Source organism: Salvelinus namaycush, chromosome 41, assembly GCF_016432855.1.
Source record: "Salvelinus namaycush isolate Seneca chromosome 41, SaNama_1.0, whole genome shotgun sequence".
Taxonomy (NCBI): Eukaryota; Metazoa; Chordata; class Actinopteri; order Salmoniformes; family Salmonidae; genus Salvelinus; species Salvelinus namaycush.
Window position 1 is genome coordinate 20610799 of NC_052347.1, and position 20921 is coordinate 20631719.

At 43.6% G+C, this 20921-nt stretch overlaps 1 protein-coding gene across 2 annotated transcripts in view; it reads right to left on the bottom strand.

The window, feature by feature from the left end:
- Nucleotides 1–2503: 2503 nt before the first annotated feature.
- Nucleotides 2504–20921, bottom strand: part of asic2 (acid-sensing (proton-gated) ion channel 2) — a 424410-nt gene continuing 405992 nt past the window's right edge. For both annotated transcript variants that reach the window (XM_038980976.1, XM_038980975.1), the window contains exons 4-10: nucleotides 20180–20330; nucleotides 16151–16207; nucleotides 6044–6197; nucleotides 5312–5403; nucleotides 4317–4396; nucleotides 3346–3414; nucleotides 2504–2645 (exon numbers count right to left, since the gene is read on the bottom strand). In XM_038980976.1, the coding sequence (XP_038836904.1) occupies nucleotides 2544–2645; nucleotides 3346–3414; nucleotides 4317–4396; nucleotides 5312–5403; nucleotides 6044–6197; nucleotides 16151–16207; nucleotides 20180–20330 (705 nt within the window). In that variant the 3' untranslated portion in view covers nucleotides 2504–2543. The remainder of the gene's footprint in view (nucleotides 2646–3345; nucleotides 3415–4316; nucleotides 4397–5311; nucleotides 5404–6043; nucleotides 6198–16150; nucleotides 16208–20179; nucleotides 20331–20921) is intronic.

The window sequence follows — 20921 nt, forward strand, 5'->3', positions numbered from 1 at the left end:
GGTCAGATAATGATAATTTAGCAATTTTTTTTTCTTCCGTTAGACAGGCCCACTAGGCTAAAAATGAACCAGCCCATCTGGCATTTCGGGCAAATGCCAGATGGCAAGTCCGCCCCTGGAGATGGCTGAGGTCACTGCTAAAGGAGACATGATAAGCCATACATGAGAGATTAGATTACACACAGCAGGTCAACAACAGACAGGAAATCATAGTTCACAAAGCACTTGGAGTTCATTCCCACCTGTACTGTACATTATAACGATGACATAGTAGAAGTTTTGTCACATACACCGGATAGGTGGAGTCAAATGTGTTGTTTTACAGGGTCAGCCATAGTAGTACGGCGCCCCTGGAGCAAATTAGGTTTAGCTGCCTGACTCAAGGGCACAGCGACAGATTTTTCACCTTGTCGGCTTGGGTATTCAAACCAGCGACCTTTCGGTTAATGGCCCAACACGCTAACTGCTAGGCTACCTGCCGCCTGTCTGAATAATCATGGCTAATTGATATGCTACTCTGGATAGATGTACTCGTCATATCATAGTGATGCAATATGGCCCCTTTTAGTGTGATGGCACTAGATGGGAGGGGTGTTAAAGAAACATAAAGTGCGAACCAAATCCTTTTTGAGATGGACTCAGACCAGTCAGCGTTTCATGTCAGGGCTTTGGATAGTCCTTTGTCACTTTTGAGAACAGAAAAACACCTCCTGTGGTTTTCACACCACCCATGTTTTGGTGATTTTGATTTTAACTGGTTATTAAATGTGTTTGGTTGGGGCTATCGTCTATTAAAAAAATATTGGGCTTAAAATCACCTCCAATTTGACAAAGCTTGTGTCTTTCAGTCAGAAATGGACAATAGTCCCGGCAAAGTCTGCAGGCTACCGTTTCTGCAAACGACAGGTTTTACATGTTGGGCTTGATTATTTGAATCCGTTGTGTTAGTATTATCCTGCTCTGTTAGCAAATTTGTATTTGCTTCAAATCAAAATGTCAACCAGTCATAAGTCGGTTCATGTAAGTCCTTCTTCAATAACATGTCCACTGTAGACAGGACAGAACACTGTCTCGTATCCGTTTTGGTTTGCCACAACACCAACATTAACATCACAATACAACACACCATGTATCCTCAAATGAATCAGAAGATCATTTCCCCTCATCTGAATCTACATCGGTGCAATTTTTATCATCCAAACATTATTTCCATTAATAGAACCGTGATTATCATGGAAATTCAATGTTCAATTCAATTTCTAGCTGGGCTATCTCCATGTAAGGGCCAAGACCATTATGTAAAATATGATGAGTTGGGAGTCCATCAGTTCTCACCAGACAACACACCCACATCATGCAGATGAAATGAAACTAAACCCCCTCAGCATGTTCATTTATGAGCGACATTTGTACTCTGCTTCTATTCTGCCAGGTAAACAATGTCATACTCCACCTCTCTGGTTTTGGCTCAGCCTCAGTCATCAATGAGTGCTTTAACCCCTCTGAGGCGCTGCCGCCAAGAGGCAAGCGTTTAATAATTTAAATGAGTTTACACATAGGAATATGGCACCTGTTTAATATGTTGTTAAGAAGCAGCTCAGTACCCTGCCTTGCCTCGGCGTACTAACCTTGTGGTAAATTGATAGGAGTGGAATCAATAGAACGGATGCATTAAACAACAAAATAAATAACCGAACGCAAAACAGTCATTTTGGAATTGATTCTTTAGAATGCTCATGTTTTCCCAATATGAATGCAAATACAGTCCCAACACCCCTTCCCGTAGATATACAACTTGCCACCTAAGAAAACAGTGCATCAACAAAATGGAACTGCCTTAGATGGATGTGTCATATGAAATATGTTATAGTGAACCATGTTCAATCTATACATTCTATTTCTATAGCTGGCCTCCTTTCATAGGCCACGGAGAGAGAGAGAGAATGACAGAGAGAGAGAGAAACAGGGCAAATGTACAGTAAAGCACCACTTCAGTCCAGTGTCAGCCAATCAGCATCACCAAAGAGAGAAACCGTCTCCAAGAGGAAGCAGCGCATGCAACTTGGACAGTTCACAGCAACTGTTATGGTACAATGTCTGGCAGCACTGACCGATGGGTGACTAGTGAATACACATGTCTAGGACAGAGATGAGTCCCTTCCCGTTAGGTTTACAGTGTAGTCTGTCTGTCTGTGAACTGGAGAAGACCTATGAGTCAGGTAGATGAGCACGTGAGGGGGAGGGGAGGCGGCTGTCCTCCTCCAGCAGTACAGTAACAGTTCCAGTAACAGAGAGCACCAGTAAGTCCAGGTGACAGCTCCTTAATCCCCATTAGTGCTGCAGTGACAGTGTGGAGGGGAGGCCCAGCCCAGTCTAGCCCAACCCAGCCACCCTTTCCTCTGACCAGCCACCCATTCTCAACACCAAAGTCACTATCATTCTGTCCTGGTAGCCTGTGGAAGAGGCTGCTGCTCACTGGCTCCCCGTGTGGTGGTGGCTCACAGTGGCCTTGCCTGGTGTGTGTGTGGAGCTGGGCTGGGGGCTCAGCAGGCGATCTCCTCCAGCGTGCCCAGGGTGGTCTGTAGGGGGACGCTCACCGTGTGGCTGATGGCCTCCGAGTGGTTCGCCACCGGGTCACAGGAACTCTGAGGTAGGGTGACACACACATATGCGTGTAGTACACTTATACACATGCACACGTCTACACTGCACCCCACTGCTGGCTTGCCACTGAAGCTAAGCAGGGTTTGTCATGGATGGGAGATCAGATGCTGCTGGAAGTGGTGTTGGAGGGCCAATAGGAGGCACTCTTTCCTCTGGTCTGAAAAAAGATCCCAATGTCCCAGGGCAGTGATTGGGGACATTACCCTGTGCAGAGTGCCATCTTTAAGATGCGATGTTAAAAGGGTGTCCTGACTCTCTGTGGTCACTAACAATCTTATGGCACTTATCGTAAGAGTAGGGGTGTTAACCCTGGTGTCCTGGCTACATACCCAATCTGGCCCTCATGCCATCATGGACACCTAATTATCCAATTGGCTCATCCATCCTCTCCCCTTTAACTATTCCCCAGGTCGTTGCTGTATGTGAGAATGTGTTCTCATTCAACTTACCTGGTTAATTAAAATTAAAATACACTGAGTGACATTTTGACACGATTCAGTAGGAGAGATCTCATCTCCTTTCTTGTCAATAACTGAGAATTACATTGGGATAGCTGTCTGGCACAGAATAACATAAATCATATTGAGGTTTAGCTGGATGCTAAGCCATAAATACAATATAAAACATTTTCCAAACAGTGTGACAGTCCAGTTTGTCATCTGATTAACCTGATGACCTTACCACGTCCTCTCCGTGGCTCTCCTCCTCGTCGTCTCGGCTCAGTAGGTCCAGCAACTTGTCCTTCACCACCTGACAACATATATATGTAACACACATTATCAGGGTCATAAGGACATACACAGTATCACAAAATGATTAGTTTAAGGTGAATTTTAACTGTTATAATTGGCACCATAAATAATACATCAGGTGTAGACTTTACCGTGAAATGCTTGCTTACGAGCTCTTCCCAACGATGCAGAGTTAAAAAAATAATAATAAAAAGAAAACTAGTAACGTAAGAGGAATACAATACACAAGAATGGAGCTATGTACAGGGAGTACCAGAACCGGATCACTGTGCAGGGGTACCAGGTATTTGAGGTAGATATGTACATGAAGGCATGGTAAAGTGACTAGGCATCAGCATATGTAATAATATCTTGACTCAAGGCCAAACGTCACCGAGGCTGTTATTTTAGTGGCGGTCTTTAAAACCACAGCCAGAGCAGCAGCTCTCTCTGTCTGCGACAAAACACCCCGCACAGGCTCCCCATTAAAACATGAGAAAGGTTTGAAAATAAATACTTCTCATGTGTATTTCTAAAGCCCAGAGGGCACAGAAGGACTGGTTTGTCCTTGGCAGAGCTCCAAGCAGACCAAAGCAGTAGGAGAGAGAGACCAACGGCTGAGCTGACTTAATGAAAAGACGCACCTCAATCACTCAGCCCAGACAGATATATGGCAATATGGTCTCTTTTGTCTCAACCATTTAAATGTGAATGTGAATATGTGTGTGTGTGATTGGCCTTGAGTCTGTAGAGAAATGTGTGTGTAACCGATTAGACTGGTGTCTCTGATATGAATTGTTATTCATGTTTTAGTTATTATTTCTTCCGCCAAACATAACTGTCTGTGAGAGTGTTTGATAATGTGTTTGTGAGAATGTGTGTGTTTGGAAGTTTCTACATGGTGTGTGTTCCATGTCTGACCTCATAGGCGTAGTCAAATAGCTCCAGGATGGTAAGGATACTGGCCCCGATGAACAGACCCATCTGACCACCTATATCACCTGGAAGATCAACAATACACAGTTAGAGAGAGGAGAGAAAGAGCGAGCGCGCGAGAGAGAGAGCTAGCAAGCACTGGAAACCCAAGAGCTGAACCCTGAAAAGAATCCCCTATGCCAGCTATTGAAAACACTAAACAACTCTATTATCCAAACACACAGGGAAATCAATCCAATTGTTACAGAAATAAAAACCTCTTATTTGACAAATTGGGAAAATTAAACAAAAATACTGAATAAACTAAATTGCTATTTGGCCCTCAAAACAGAATACAAAAACACAGAATATCTCTACTCTGTCAGAGATACAAAACAGAGACAGATCCTGACAAAATACAGGCTCAAGGAATACCAACTGGCTATAGAAAAAGGGAGACACAAAAAGACATGGCTACCCAAAGAAGAGCATCTATGTGGTCACTGCATTACAGGGGAGGTAGAGACTGAGACGCACTTTTTCCTGAGAAATACTCCCAAATAAGATCATCTTTTTCAAGAAAATATCTCAATCAATTCCCAACTTCTGTTCATTTACTAATGACATTATTCTCGGGGAGGGAAAAACCGCACATATTACTGCCAGATACAGTATGTATGTGATTGCCATAGCCTGAGGATGATTGTCATAGCCTGACTTCCCATAACCATTAATTCCCTGAAGTATTTACATTGAATATAACTGACAGTAATATATAGTGTAACCATCATCCATGTACATGTTGTTCTTTATTTATTAGCCATTCTTTCTTTTTCTTTTTATAATCTTATTTTTTATTTAATTAAATGTATCTTAATTTGAATTTTAGAGAGAGAGAGAGTGGAGAGAGAGAGAGAGGAGATGGAGAGCGAGAGCCAGAGCGAGAGAGAGAGAGAGAGGGGAAGAAGATAGGTAGGTAATAGCTAGATAGTTGACTATACCAAGTAAGCCTGCCACTTCGTAGGCTTTCTTCTGCTCAATGGTCTCATAGTTCAAGGCCTCAAAGAACACATCCAGGACTAGGATGTTATCCCTGAAAGAGAGACATCGATAAGATCAGATAACACTTCAATCATGTTAAAGAGAAGACAATACATTTATCTTGATATTGTCATCCTATTTAACTATCAATCAATGCACTGGTAAGTCATCAGTCATTCTTCAGGCCGTCAGTCTAAATCCATCAGTTTTTTTAATTGTATTTTTTTAAAGTATTATTATCCATCAGTCTTTTCAAAGTTTGTTTATCTTTCTGTCAATGGGGAAATAGACATACAGGGCATACTATACCTACTATATCAATAGTTGTATTATCAATTGCCATAAGTAAGGGTACTTATTCTTCTACACTGAACCATATGTCCCATACGATGTCATTAGTAGAGTAGCATCTCAACTGATGACTGCATCCACTAGAAAATGCCTATTGTTATTATCATCAAAACCACATTATATGATAACATGACGGATCTCTTCAATACCAGGCTTCCAGTTCTCTTTCCCATTAGTCTGAGCGTCAAAGACATCTCAGTGTAATATCTTCACTTTCCACCCACACACTCCTTACTATTACTACATATAATATATGTGATACTGTAGGCTGATGTATATTAGATTTTTCCTTCTAATGCATTCATCTGTTCCTCTGGAGCCTCCTATAGGCAGGTACTTACGTGATGTATTTCTCAGAGCGGTTGAACTTCTTTTCCAGGTAGCGTGCTGAGGTCTTACTGGGGATCTTGACCATGGACAGCTCCTTGTTGTAGCGTGTCATGTTGCATGGTGTCCTACAGATGCAGTTACTACTCTCCAGCATTGACAACTTGGCTACAGTAGAGAAGACAGGGAGACATGAAGGAGAGGATGAAGGGAGGGATGGAAGAGGGGTAATGGGCGAGGATGGGGGAGAGGGAGGGAAGAGGGGTAATGGGTGAGGATGGGGAGAGAGAGGAGAGGGAGAGTTGACCTTAGTTTGAGGGCAACTGAGGGTACACACACAAACACACACCCATCTCAACAGCATTCCCTACAGTATATACTTCAGAATGGCCGTACGTCTTGATGCACTTAGCAGAAATGTCAGAGTCTATTTAACAGTATACATGTTTTACCTGGGACAGTGTACTAAAGACATAATGATGGGAGAAAATAAATGTTGATCCTTCTGCTTCCAGGATGATCTATTTGTACATACTGAAGGGGGGTTAGTCTAATTGCTACTGAATTTTTTTTTATGGGGTAGATTTAATATTGCAGATAGATTGTAGCTTCCATCAATAGAATTGTATTTATCATTTCCAATCCCCCATATATTTTTTTTGTAAATGTGTACAGTACCAGTCAAAAGTTTGGACACACCTACTCATTCACGTGTTTTTCTTTATTTTTTACATTGTAGAATAATAGTGAAGACAGCAAAACTATGAAATAACACACATGGAATCATGTATAAACCAAAAAAAGTGTTAAACAAATGAAAATATGATTTTATATATTAGATTCTTCAAAGTAGCCACCCTTTGCCTTGATGACAGCTTTACAAACTCTTGGCATTCTCTCAACCACCTTCACCTGGAATGCTTTTCCATTTGCGCTTAGTGGGACTATCATTTGTTTTCAACAGGACAATGACCCCAAACACACCTCCAGGCTGTGTAAGGGCAATTTGACTCTTATAAGGAGAGGGTCTTATAAGGGTCAAATTGCCCTTACACAGCCTGGAGGTGTGTTTGGGGTCATTGTCCTGTTGAAAACAAATGATAGTGCTACATCAGATGACCTGGCCTCCACAATCACCCGACCTCAACCCAATTGAGATGGTTTGGGATGAGTTGGACCACAGAGTGAAGGAAAAGCTTCCAGCAAGTGCTCAGCATATGTGGGAACTCCTTCAAGAGTGTTGGAAAAGCATTCCTCATGAAGCTGGTTGAGAGAATGCCAAGAGTGTGCAAAGCTGTCATCAAGGCAAAGGGTGGCTACTTTGAAGAATCTCAAATATAAAATATATTTTGGTTTGTTAAACACTTTTTTGGTTACTACATGATTCCATATGTGTTATTTCATAGTTTTGATGTCTTCACTATTATTCTATAATGTAGAAAATATTAACAATAAAGAAAAACACTTGATTGAGTAGGTGTGCCCAAACTTTTAACTGGCACTGTACATACACACACACACACATAAATACATACATATACCTTTAAAAATATATTTCCTTTATTATTTTCCGCTAACCCTACCACCCCTCCCCTAATTGGAGTAAACTAACGAACAACAACACTTAGGCTTTTAATTCCGGCTTATACACACTATAGACCTTTTACGGACACAATCTATTTTACAATAGTTATATTATGTTTGTTTTTAGTCCTGTCCTTCCTCTACCCTCAACCTCTCCAAGGGAAGCACAGCCGAGAGCTGCCCAGTGACACGAGCCTACCAGACGAGCTAAACTACTTCTATGCTTGCTTCGAGGCAAATGACACTGAAACATGCATGAGAGCACCAGCTGTTCTGGAAGACTGTGTGATCACGTTCTCCGCAGCCAATGTGAGTAAGACCTTTAAAAAAAGTCAACATTCACAAGGCTGCAGGGCCAGACGGATTACCAGAATGTGTATTGCGAGCATGCGCTGACCAACTGGCAAGAGTCTTCACTGACATGTTCAACCTCTCCCTGACCAAGTCTGTAATACCAACATGTTTCAAGCAGACCACCATAGTCCCTGTGCACAAGAACACTAAGGTAACCTGCTTAAATGACTACCAACCCGTAGCACCCACGTCTGTAGCCATGAAGTGCTTTGAAAGGCTGGTCATGGCTCACATCAACACTATTATCCCAGAAACCCTAGACCCACTCCAATTTGTATACTGCCCCAACAGATCCACAGATGATGCAATCTCTATTGCACTCCAAACTGCCCGTTCCCACCTCGACAAAAGGAACAGCTATGTGAGAATGCTGTTCATTGACTACAGCTCAGGGTTCAACACCATAGTGCCCTTAAAGATCATCACTACGCTAAGGACCCTGGGACTAAACACCTCCCTCTGCAACTGGATCCTGGACTTCCTGACGGGCCGTCCCCAGGTGGTAAGGGTAGGTAACAACACATCCGCCACGCTGATTCTCAACACAGGAGCCACTCAGGGCTGCGTGCTCAGCCCCCTCCTGTACTCCCTGTTCACTCATGACTGCACGGCGAGGCACGACTCCAACACCATCATTAAGTTTGCAGATGACACAACAGTTGTAGGCCTGATCACCGACAACGACGAGACAGCCTATAGGGAGGAGGTCAGAGACCTGGCCATGTGGGGCCAGGACAACAACCTCTCCCTCAACGTGATCAAGACAAAGGAGATAATTGTGGACTACAGGAAAAAGAGGGCCGAGCACGCCCCCATTCTCATTGACGGGGCTGTAGTGGAGCAGGTTGAAAGCTTCAAGTTCCTTAGTGTCCACATCACCAACAAACTAACATGGTCCAAGCACACCAAGACAGTCGTGAAGAGGGCACAACAAAACCTCTGGAGACTGAAAAGATTTGGCATGGGTCCTCAGATCCTTAAAAGGTTCTACAGCTGCACCATTGAGAGCATCTTGACTGGTTGCATCACTGCCTGGTATGGTAACTGCAAGGCACTACAGAGGGTAGTGCATAGGGTCCAGTCATCCAGGACCTCTATACCAGCCGGTGTCAGAAGAAGACTCCAGCCACTCTAGTCATAGACTGTTCTCTCTGCTACCGCACGGCAAGCAGTACCGGAGCACCAAGTCTAGGTCCAAGAGGCTTCTAAACAGCTTCTACCCCCAAGCCATAAGACTCCTGAACATCTAATCAAATGGCTACCCAGACTATTTACACTGTTGCTACTCTCTGTTGTTATCATCTATGCAAAGTCACTTTAATAACTCTACCTACATGTACATATTACCTTGACTAATTGGTGCCCCCGCACATTGACTCTGTACCGGTACGCCCCTGTATATATTCTCGCTATTGTTATTTTACTGCTGTTCTTTAATTACTTGTTACTTTTATTTCTTACTCTTATTCATATTTTTTTATTTAAAAAATATACATTTTTAATATTTTTAATATATCTAAAAAAAATACAAATAATTAATTGCATTGTTAGTTGTGGCTCGTAAGTAAGCATTTCACTGTTGTGGTATTCGGCGCATGTGACTAATACAAATTTGATTTGATCTATCTTCTAATGTTCATCCAGTTTGATTTCTATTTGCCATATATTTTTAACTGTGCTGTTTCACAAAAGTTCTGAACCTATATACATTTTACAGACACAGCATATTTTACATTTGTTATCTTGTTGTTATTAGTCCCACCCTTCAGCTCCATTCAACCCCTCCCATCTATCTCTTCACACCATCTATATTGGATTTCCATTTGCCATTTCTTTTTCAACTGTGCTGTGATGCTTCACAAAAGTTCTGAACCTTTCTATTCTCATAGTTTATACCGATTGTAAATGAACTATTACCCTCAACAACTGTGGACACTGTAAATGCCCTCATGAAATACACAGGAATGTATTTTCCAGACATTTCTATCCATTCCTGGAAGTATAAAAATACTAGTCTAATCTGTCTGGTCCTATCCAAATCAATTTCCTCTGACAATAACCAGTCTCACTCACATTCTCAACACATTCTAGCCTGCTGCTATGTTCCTTTAATGCATAAAAATATCAAATCTGATCTCCCAACCCTAATCCCTCACTGTGACAATAGTATGGCAGTCTCCCCAGCTCGCCCTGGGCAGGGCGGAGTCTCCCTTGGATTACTAATATCCTTCAGGGCCAAGTGGTCACGTAATTGCAACAGGAAATTCAATATGGCACCTCAGTCGCTTTTCATTCTCATTCAAATAAGGGGTTATTGGATCCGGGTAGCAGTGTGCATTCATAACCCTGATTTACACACTCTCTCCCTCTTTCTATTTCTCTCTCTCCCCACATCACAATCTTACTCTCTTTCCTCTTCTTCCCTACCTCTCTCTCTATTTCCTTCGCTCTCTCTCCCTCTATCGTTCTGTCTTTCTCTCTCTATTTCTCTCTCTCTATCCACCGTCTCATCTCTGTCAAAAACAATTATTCTAACCAAATCATCTGCTTTATTTCATATTTCCAAGCTTATTAAGAAATAGTGTTTTTAATGACTTAACACTCTCCATTACCCTGTCTTTGGCTGTGAACAGAATGTTATATTTAAGCTAGCAGTTGTTCAAGCCTGAGACAAGCTAATCCTTTAATTGTAGGTTTGGTTTAAAACCATTATGTGAGATGAGAGGATCTTCTGTCATTCATCCTGCAATGAAACCGCATTTCTAAAACGATTACGCTAGTAATGTGATTGTATGATTACGTTACTGTGGGCAATGCTATCCAAGTCGACATTTCACAGGACAACAACTGTCTGTGTCTTCCTCAGTGTGTATAATTAGGCACAGAGAAGATTTCTGTGTTCCTCTGTAATCTAGTCACAGGACCCTTCAGTGAGAACAGATGCAGCTGTCTTCCATTAAAACAGCAGCCACACTGTTTCTGTCTCCCAAACTTCCTGACTGACACGTTGGTTTAAAAAAAGAACAACTTCAAACTTGACTAAGTGAAAACGGTGGGTATATCAAATTGGTTCACAGTCGAACTAGGAACTGATTTGCATAGAATTATTGGGTCTGTGTCTTGGATGGAATAAGCACAGCCATTTCAAATTAAACCAATTCAGGAGGAGCGAGAGGGTGCGAGAGGGAGCTGGCCAGGATGGACCAAGCACAAGAGGGTACTCTAGCTCTCCACAGTCCCAGTATAGCATACCTTGGCTTCATAGCCTCTTTATTTGAGACACATTGCCTAATTACAGTGGACGAGCCAGGGAAAGTGAGAATAAAAAGTTAATATCCCAGTTTTACAGTTCAATATAGATGGGCTTAGGCACAAAATGAGATCCTACTGTATGTGAATGATCCTACTGTATGTGAGTGATCCTACTGTATGTGAATGATCCTACTGTATGTGAATGATCCTACTGTATGTGAGTGATCCTACTGTATGTGAATGATCCTACTGTATGTGAATGATCCTACTGTATGTGAGTGATCCTACTGTATGTGAATGATCCTACTGTATGTGAATGATTCTACTGTATGTGAATGATTCTACTGTATGTGAATGATCCTACTGTATGTGAATGATTCTACTGTATGTGAATGCATACAGCTCCCCCTCCTCTCAACACACACAGATATACACATATTCCTTATTTGTAATATATACAGTACAGTATGAAAGTAAAATGAACCGAGGGAGGCTTCTAGACCTGGCTTTTTTAAAGGAAGAAAAACACAGCTGAGTAAATACTAATCCTATATACCAGGGCCAACCAGCACAACGAGAGAACCTCTGTATTCTCTATAAATGATCAATAATACATGTGTGCTAACTAATACAGAATGTGTCAAATCTTTTAGTAATTGATAAGACACTTGTGTTGACTCAATGTACCTATGCCTTTCCTTCATGCTATCTTTATGTCCCCTAGCCCATGGAGAAACAGGAATGCTATGATGTCAAATGATTTCTGCCGAATCAAACCAAACAGCAAAAACAAGAGGAGGCGTGAGAGAGAGGAGGAGGGAGGTGTTGCACTCCCAGTAAGTATTCTATTAATACGAAGCACTGCAGCAACGCATAATATTTTACCACGAACACTACTCTTTTGTCCACTTGAGACTACGAGTTTCCTGGGGAAGTTGTGAAGCACCGGGGAAGCTGTGAAGTGCGCTGTACAGCCTGCACTCTAGCCTGTTGTGTGATTGTGTTTATGAGTCTGTTATTAAAGAATGTGAAACCATGTTGTTGTTGTTAACTATGAGTCTGTTATTAAATATGTATGTTTACCGCTTTTCATTAAATCATGTATGGCTATTGTATTTGTTCATATGGGCAGAATATTGTATAGCAGGGCTCCCCAACTGGCGGCCATGGGCATAATTTGGCCACCCAATTTTTTTAATGTATTTTTATTGTTGGACATCAAAGACTGTAAAAACACCAGGAAATAAGCTCCAAGTGATTTTAATTTTAGAAATCTGTTCCAAAGTAGTCCCATGCGTAATAGAGAGACACATCGTATACAAATGTAAGCAAGGTTTGAAATGAAACATATTTGTTTGGGCATATTGCGGTCAATTTGCAATCTACAAATTATTTGTAATTTTGTTCCGGCCCCCAAACCATCCGCTCAAGAAAAAAATCTAGTTGATGATCCCTGTTGTATAGGCTATATTGCCTACTGTCACGATCGTCTATGGGTGAGAGAGAGGACCAAGGCGCAGCGTGTGCAAAATACATTCTCTTTTATTCAGAGAAGGGAAAAACACGAAACGAACACTGAATACAAACTAAACAAAACAACAAACGACCGTGAAGCTAACGACGTAAGTGCATAGACAAGCAACAAACGTTCAACATAGACAATTACCCACAAAACCCAAATGCCTATGGCTGCCTTAAATATGGCTCTCAATCAGAGACAATAAACCACAGCTGCCTCTAATTGAGAACCAATCTAGGCAGCCATAGACATACAAACACCTAGACAAGACACTGACCCATTAAACGTACAAACCCCTAGACAAACCAAAACACATACATTCCCCATGTCACACCCTGACCTAACTAAAATAATAATGAAAACAAAGATAACTAAGGCCAGGGTGTGACACCTACAGAAATTGGTTCAGTTATAGCCTAAAATAAATGTGTTCATATGGGTAGAATATTGTTTATTAGGTACACCATCCCATTCACAAAATTGGTTCACTCCTACAGACAGTGAGTCACGTGATATCAAGGATACTGGCTGGTAGCGTTGGTGTAAACGTCTGGGGAATATTTTCCTGGTACACGTTAGGTCCCTTGATACCAATTGAGCAACGGTTCCATTCCTCAAAGAATTCAGGCTGTTCTGTAGGCAAAGGTGGGTCCGACCCGGTACTAGATGGATGTACCTAATAAACTGACCACTGAGTGGATATCAATTCATTCATATGGTTATATAAAGGCTGAAGGCTAAAAACAGCCTATACTATATCTAGACCTATATCTAGTTTCTACAATCTATTTTCATTTTAAATCATGGCTTTTGGTTTTCTCTAGTTTTTACACCATCCACTAACACCAACCATTTACTATAAAACATTTATTTATCAACAAAAAAGCTTAGCAAAATACAAAAAATTATGGGGCTAAAATAAGTAGGCCTAAAATATTTTTTTCAAATAACCAAAAAAATACAAGAGTTTTTGACAATCAAGCTCCATAAAAACAAGTTCACAAATCATCCAAGAATGTGCTTAGTGTTCTGGTCTCATAAGGTTTTTGGAGTCATTGAAAGGGTTGAACTTGAAGAAGTGTCCAAGTAGACTAGGTGCTCATTTCTCTCAGATGGACTTTGGAGTATTCACAACTGCTACTTGAAAGTGTAGGCAACGCTCTTCAGGTAAGACTCCATCCGTTGAGTCGTGGTGTAGGCTACTTCTCAACCAGCGACTTCAGATCCTTCTGTTGCTTATGGTAGCAGGGTCTTTGCCATGGCGGTGGAATGCCAGCAAGTTGCTGCTCCCTTCTCATTTCACCTCCTTGCTGCTGTCGTTGCAATGTCTCGATGAACTTCCAAATGGTGGGGTGGGTAGCGCCAAGATTCAACAAAAAAGTTCAATGCCAGCTCTCCACTCCATTGTTGGTCTTTGCCAAGTCTTGCAGGACAGCATCGTAGCAGCACCAAAATAAAAAATAAAAAAATAGATAGAAGCATAATATTTGGCCTTGGGCATGATGTCCTCAATAGTAAGAAAAATAATAATAAAGCTATTATTATGTTAAACAAGCCATACATCTGGGAAACATTGGCTTTCTTCCAGTGAGTCCGACTTTCTCCCCAACCCATATTGACTGAAAGTATGTGAGGGGGTCCTCCAGTTGATGTTCCGGGCACTGAAAGAACCAGGTATCCAGACACTGTAACCTCATCATTCAGGGTTATGTGACGTCGGCGTTTCAACAGTGTGATATTCGGTGCACTTCCAGAAGGACTTATGTCTGTCGTTCCTGTCTGTAGGGGTAGCCTTCATGCAGCAGGATATTTTTTCCACGCACCCAGAGGATAAACTCGGGTTCCACTGTAGCTTTCTCTGACCTCTAAGAATAAGGAATGAGGAGGGTAGCGGTGCAAGATCTTTTTAAGCACAATATTTGGATTATTAGCATATGAACGACATGCAATTTGATTGCTGGACTATCGAAGCCATCCATCCAACACATTTATTCAGATCCGGCAGTTCAAAGAGGAGAGTTTCAAAGGTAATCAATTAGGCCTAGTTATTGTTCATGAGCAGCATACATTTGCATTCATTCTCTTAAATCTCTTAAAATAGCTTATACTCTTCTTGTGCAATGTATAGCCTACTGCACTATAATGCAAGCCGAGATCTACCGCAGATGTATTTTTTAAACATGACTTAAAAAACTTAAGCCTATGCAACATTAACCAATTAAAACTGTTCTGTAGCAATGAGGTTTGTGCTGTAGGCTATAGGCCCAATACATTATCACTGCATTTTGGCTATGCTTGAATTGCCCTGCCAATTTTGAAATTATATATATTTTTAAATGGTATATGATCACACTGGTACATGATCATTTGTTGTATTGTTGTATTGTATTACTTTCGAGGCACAGCTGAGTGAGTATAATATATATATATAGATATGTTTTATATATAACATATACTGTATATATGTTTTTACTGGACTGATGGCCAGCATCTGATAGTCAGTCTGAGGGGAGGGAGGGAGCAGCGGTGAAGCTGCCTCTCATTTGACTCAACAATACCGTCCCTCCGCTCTCCCTCCCTTAGCTGATGTAAAAACTCAATTCACACTGCATTATTTATGCCTCATGCACCAATTCATGTTGTTACTCCTACGACCAGAGAAAGTGAAATATTCCCAGATATTAAATAACACACAAGCCGCTAATAATAACAAAGCTTATCGGAACACTTTGCTATGCTCATCTATGGCAGATGCAGTGCTGGTTGTAGCGTGAGTGGAAGTAGGGAGAACGTACATTTTATGGCTCATAAAAATGTTGAACAAAGTGTTGACAGTGCCGGATAACAACTTAAACATGTAATGTACTTACTCATAAAAACAGTCTTATAAGTGCACTTGATTTGCTCTCTGGGCCTGCTGGGTAGGTGGAGTTCTACCTTCAGAATCATGAAATTATAAAAAATGTGGACACTTTGCCTTCCCGGAGCTAGGGCTGCTGAATCAACTGCATCTACCGCCAACAGCGAGAAACAAATAAAGAAATAGGAACGAAGGCTTTATTGTTGGGTTTTTTACAGAAATGTTTGGTGATAGACTAGGAATGCCTTGGAGGTCGACCAGTTGATCGCGATCAACCGGTTGGTGATCACTGCTATAGCCTAAATAAATGTATTTTAGGCCATATAAAGAACAGCTATGCATGATTTAATGAAAAGCAGCAAACAGACACAACATTTTTTCACATTCTTTAATTTAAGACTCAAAAAGCTGGCTTCACAGTTTTGCTGCCAAATAGGCCTACAAAGAAACTTGACGATGTTGAATGCGCGAGGGGGTCTGTGCGCTGCATAGTACCTTGACAAAAAGACATGTAAGTGTGTGCGTTTGTGTGCATTCATATTGTGGACTTACCAAGGGCAGGCTCGGCACAGTCTTTGTACTGTTCAGGGGTACAGAATGGAGAATCACCTAGAAGGACAGAAGGAGCACAGAAGGAAGGGGAGGAAAGTTCAGATTCAGCTTTTCTGCTAGATATATTTATGAAATGTAGTACCTCTGAATGACTTATGAGTTTGAGAAAAACAAACTATAAACAGCTCAGATTCTGTGGAATATGGTTACAAAGCTATCAGTGATTTTGTAACGACAGTCTAGCTCTTCCTCCTCCTCGGACGAGGAGAGGAGAGAAGGATCGGAGGACCAATGTGCAGCGTGGTAATTTTCCATGAATTTAATAAACACAAAGACAAGATACTGACAAACTAATACAAAACAACAAACGACCGTGAAGCTACAAACGAAAGTGCAATACACAAGCTACTAACGTTAGACATAGACACGATACAAAATAACAAACAACCTAACCGTCACAGTCCTGTGTGGCACAAACACTGACACAGGAAACAACCACCCACAATCCCCAACACAAAACAAGCCACCTATATATGATTCTCAATCAGGGACAACGACTGACAGCTGTCTCTGATTGAGAACCATATTAGGCTGAACACAGAAACAGACGAACTAGACACACAACATAGAATTCCCACCCAGCTCACGTCCTGACCAACACTAAACAAGCAAAACACATAAGAACTCTGGTCAGGACGTTACAGTACCCCCCCCCCCCCCCCCCCTGAGGTGCGGACTCCGAACGCACCCCTAAAACTCAAGGGGAGGGTCTGGGTGGGCATCTGTCCGCGGTGGCGGCTCCGGCGGCGGACGAGGACACCACTCCACCACTGTCTTTGTCCCCCTCCTTAGCGTCCTTTGAGTGGCGACCCTCGCCCACGACCTTGGCCTAAGAATCCTCCCCAAGGCCCCCACATGATTTAGGAGGTAGCTCAGGACAGAGAGGTAGCTCAGGACAGAGAGGTAGCTCAGGACAGAGAGGTAGCTCAGGACAGAGGGGTAGCTCAGGACAGAGGGGCAGCTCCGGACTGAGTGGCAGCACCGGACTGAGTGGCAGCTCATGACTGGAGGGCAGCTCATGACTGGAGGGCAGCTCATGACTGGAGGGCAGCTCATGACTGGAGGGCAGCTCATGACTGGAGGGCAGCTCTGGCGGCTCCTGACTGGCTGGCGGCTCTGGCGGCTCCTGACTGGCTGGCGGCTCTGGCGGCTCCTGACTGGCTGGCGGCTCTGGCGGCTCCTGACTGGCTGGCGGATCTGGCGGCTCCTGACTGGCTGGCGGCTCTGGCGGCTCCTGACTGGCTGGCGGATCTGGCGGCTCCTGACTGGCTGGCGGCTCTGGCGGCTCCTGACTGGCTGGCGGCTCTGGCGGCTCCTGACTGGCTGGCGGCTCTGGCGGCTCCTGACTGGCTGGCGGCTCTGGCGGCTCCTGACTGGCTGGCGGCTCTGGCGGCTCCTGACTGGCTGGCGGCTCTGGCGGCTCCTGACTGGCTGGCGGCTCTAGCGGCTCCTGACTGGCTGGCGGCTCTAGCGGCTCCTGACTGACGGACGGCTCTAGCGGCGCTGGGCAGACAGACGGCTCAGATGGCGCTGGGCAGACAGATGGCTCAGACGGCGCTGGGCAGACAGATGGCTCAGACGGCGCTGGGCAGACAGATGGCTCAGACGGCGCTGGGCAGACAGATGGCTCAGACGGCGCTGGGCAGACAGATGGCTCAGACGGCGCGGGGCAGACGAGCAGTGCAGGCGGCGTTGAGCAGACGAGCAGTGCAGGCGGCGTTGGGCAGATGGCCGACTCTGACCTGCTGAGGCGCACAGTAGGCCTGGTGCGTGGTGTAGGCACTGGTGGTACTGGGCTGGGGCGGGAAAGTGGCGCCGGATATACCGGACCGTGGAGGCGTACTGGCTCCCTTGAGCACCGAGCCTGCCCAACCTTACCTGGTTGAATGCTCCCCGTAGCCCATCCAGTGCGGGGAGGTGGAATAACCCGCACTGGGCTGTGTTGGCGAACCGGGGACACCATACGTAAAGGCTGGTGCCATGTACACCGGCCCGAGGAGACGTACTGGAGGCCAGATATGTTGAGCCGGCTTCATGGCACTTGGCTCAATGCTCAATCTAGCCCGCCCAGTGCGGGGAGGTGGAATGACCCGCACCGGGCTATGCACACGTACAGGAGACACCGTGCGCTCTTCTGCATAACACAGTGTCTGCCCGTACTCCCGCTCTCGCCACACTACCCTTTAGCCCCCCCCCCCCCCCCCAAGAAATTTTTGGGATTTCCTCTCGGGTTTCCAGCCTCGCTTACGTGCTGCCTCCTCATACCACCGCTCCTGGGCTTTAGCTGCCTCCATCTCTTCCCGAGAGCGGCGATATTCTCCAATGTGAGCCCAGTGTCCTTTACCCTCCAGAATTTCCTCCCATGTCCAGGATTCCTGTGTAGTGGGCCGCTGCTGCTCGTACTCACGCTGCTTGGTCCGAGTTAGGTGGGTGGTTCTGTAACGGCAGTCTAGCTCTTCCTCCTCCTCGGACGAGGAGAGGAGAGAAGGATCGGAGGACCAATGTGCAGTGTGGTAATTTTCCATGAATTTAATAAACACAAAGACAAGACACTGACAAACTAATACAAAACAACAAACGACCGTGAAGCTACAAACGAAAGTGCAATACACAAGCTACTAACGTTAGACATAGACACGATACAAAATAACAAACAACCTAACCGTCACAGTCCTGTGTGGCACAAACACTGACACAGGAAACAACCACCCACAATCCCCAACACAAAACAAGCCACCTATATATGATTCTCAATCAGGGACAACGATTGACAGCTGTCTCTGATTGAGAACCATATTAGGCTGAACACAGAAACAGACGAACTAGACACACAACATAGAATTCCCACCCAGCTCACGTCCTGACCAACACTAAACAAGCAAAACACATAAGAACTCTGGTCAGGACGTTACAGATTTACTAAAGTTACCGGAATCTTCAGTAACAGAAAATCTATGGCAATCTATCGGAACTTTGGTAATTTAAACTTGAATAACACAAATCTGTGTCCATATTGTCCATGAGTTTCTAGTAGCTAGACCATATGGGTCAAGAGAAAACAGCCTAATTAGTGAAAAAAGCATCTAAACATCTAAGCATTATTTTCAATTAACTCTGCAACTCTTCCAACTATTGACTTTTCTTCACGACTGCCACCAATTTGACACCAAAACATTGACAACAAATACATATTGACATAGTAAAATAAATTAGTGTGTAAAAAAATGATAAAGGATATTATGATGAAACTCTCATATTAAACACCAATGGTATTCCCTAAGTTGATGGTTTATATTTATGATATTGTTTTACAACTTTGTCATATTTATTTTGTTTTTGTTGATATTTTAAAATCATCTTATTTAATGATGTGATGTATTCTGCATGTGAAACGGCCACACAGAGGGCCATAGACAACACCTGGGATCATCTAGAGTACCCACAAGGGACAATAGATGTTTTATGACAGATTACACAAAATATTTGAAAGACACCAACATTCTGATAGTTTAATGGTAAACTGTGAACGTTTCCAGTAATATACCATCCCTTTGCAACCCTACTGTGGAAGCAGTCAAGGAGACTCGCAACATGCAAACATCTACCACACCTAAAGAGAGTGTGAGAGAGAAATAGAGCTTTGTGTGGAGCAAGGTGATAGACAAGCCTTGGAGCAGAAAGCTTTAATACACCAACACAAATCTTGACCTTACACCTTACAGCTCTTTGACCTTTTCAAACCCACCACAGACTTTAGATTACTTTATCAACCACAACAACTACTGTAACTCCTTTATCAAACTTTCCTCACCTTGTTCTATGTCTTCAAATAGTCCTTGATGAAAAAACATGGCCCATAGCCCAAACTATTGTTTTTCTTTTGCCCATGGCTCAGACAATGCTATATTACAGACTCTATTCACATGTTTTGTTTAGTGTGAAAAGGGGAAAGAAAGTGTGTGCTCTTACCGGGCATGTGCACCATCCTGCAGTTACAGTTTTCCACGATGTAGCGTGTCTCACAGTCGATCCTGCAAGCTGTCACACTATAGACCTGGAAGAAGCCAGAGTCTAGGGCCTTGGACTCACACTCTCCCCACGGAGGAGGCAGGTAGGTCAGCTACAACACAGGAGAGACACAGTGGGGGGATTGAGCAGAGAGACAGAGAGTGACAGGGAAAAACACTCAGCTGAAGTCTAAAACTCCCATAGACACATAGGAGATGTCATGGTGTTATTGTGATTTAGAGCCATCAGAGAGAGGTTCCAAAAGGCCCTCTAGAACACAGCAGGCTAGATGACAGAGGAACAAATGGAAGGTCTGGCCAACAGACTGGTCTGAGTGGGACACATTCACAGATACAGTCTCGCTGTGAAAACAGGTTCCAAGAACACAAAAGCTCCAAATGTTCCCCCCTCTCGCCCCCACCCCATCCCCATGGCTCTGGAGTCGGGAACAGCAGACGAGGAAAGAGGGACACCAGGAGGAGCTGTGTGAGCGCCCATCTGCCCTGCACGCAGGCGGCCCTCTCCAGCCGCTCCGCTACTCTCCGTTCAGCATCCATCACCCAGCGCCCCCTGCATTGTGGGAGATGCAGTTTCCTCAGCCAAATACCAGTTCTTGGACCAAAATAATCCTTATCCTGCCAGGTCAGATTTGGCTGTGGAATGTCTGTTAGCACAGATAACATTGTAGAAGAATCCCTCCAAT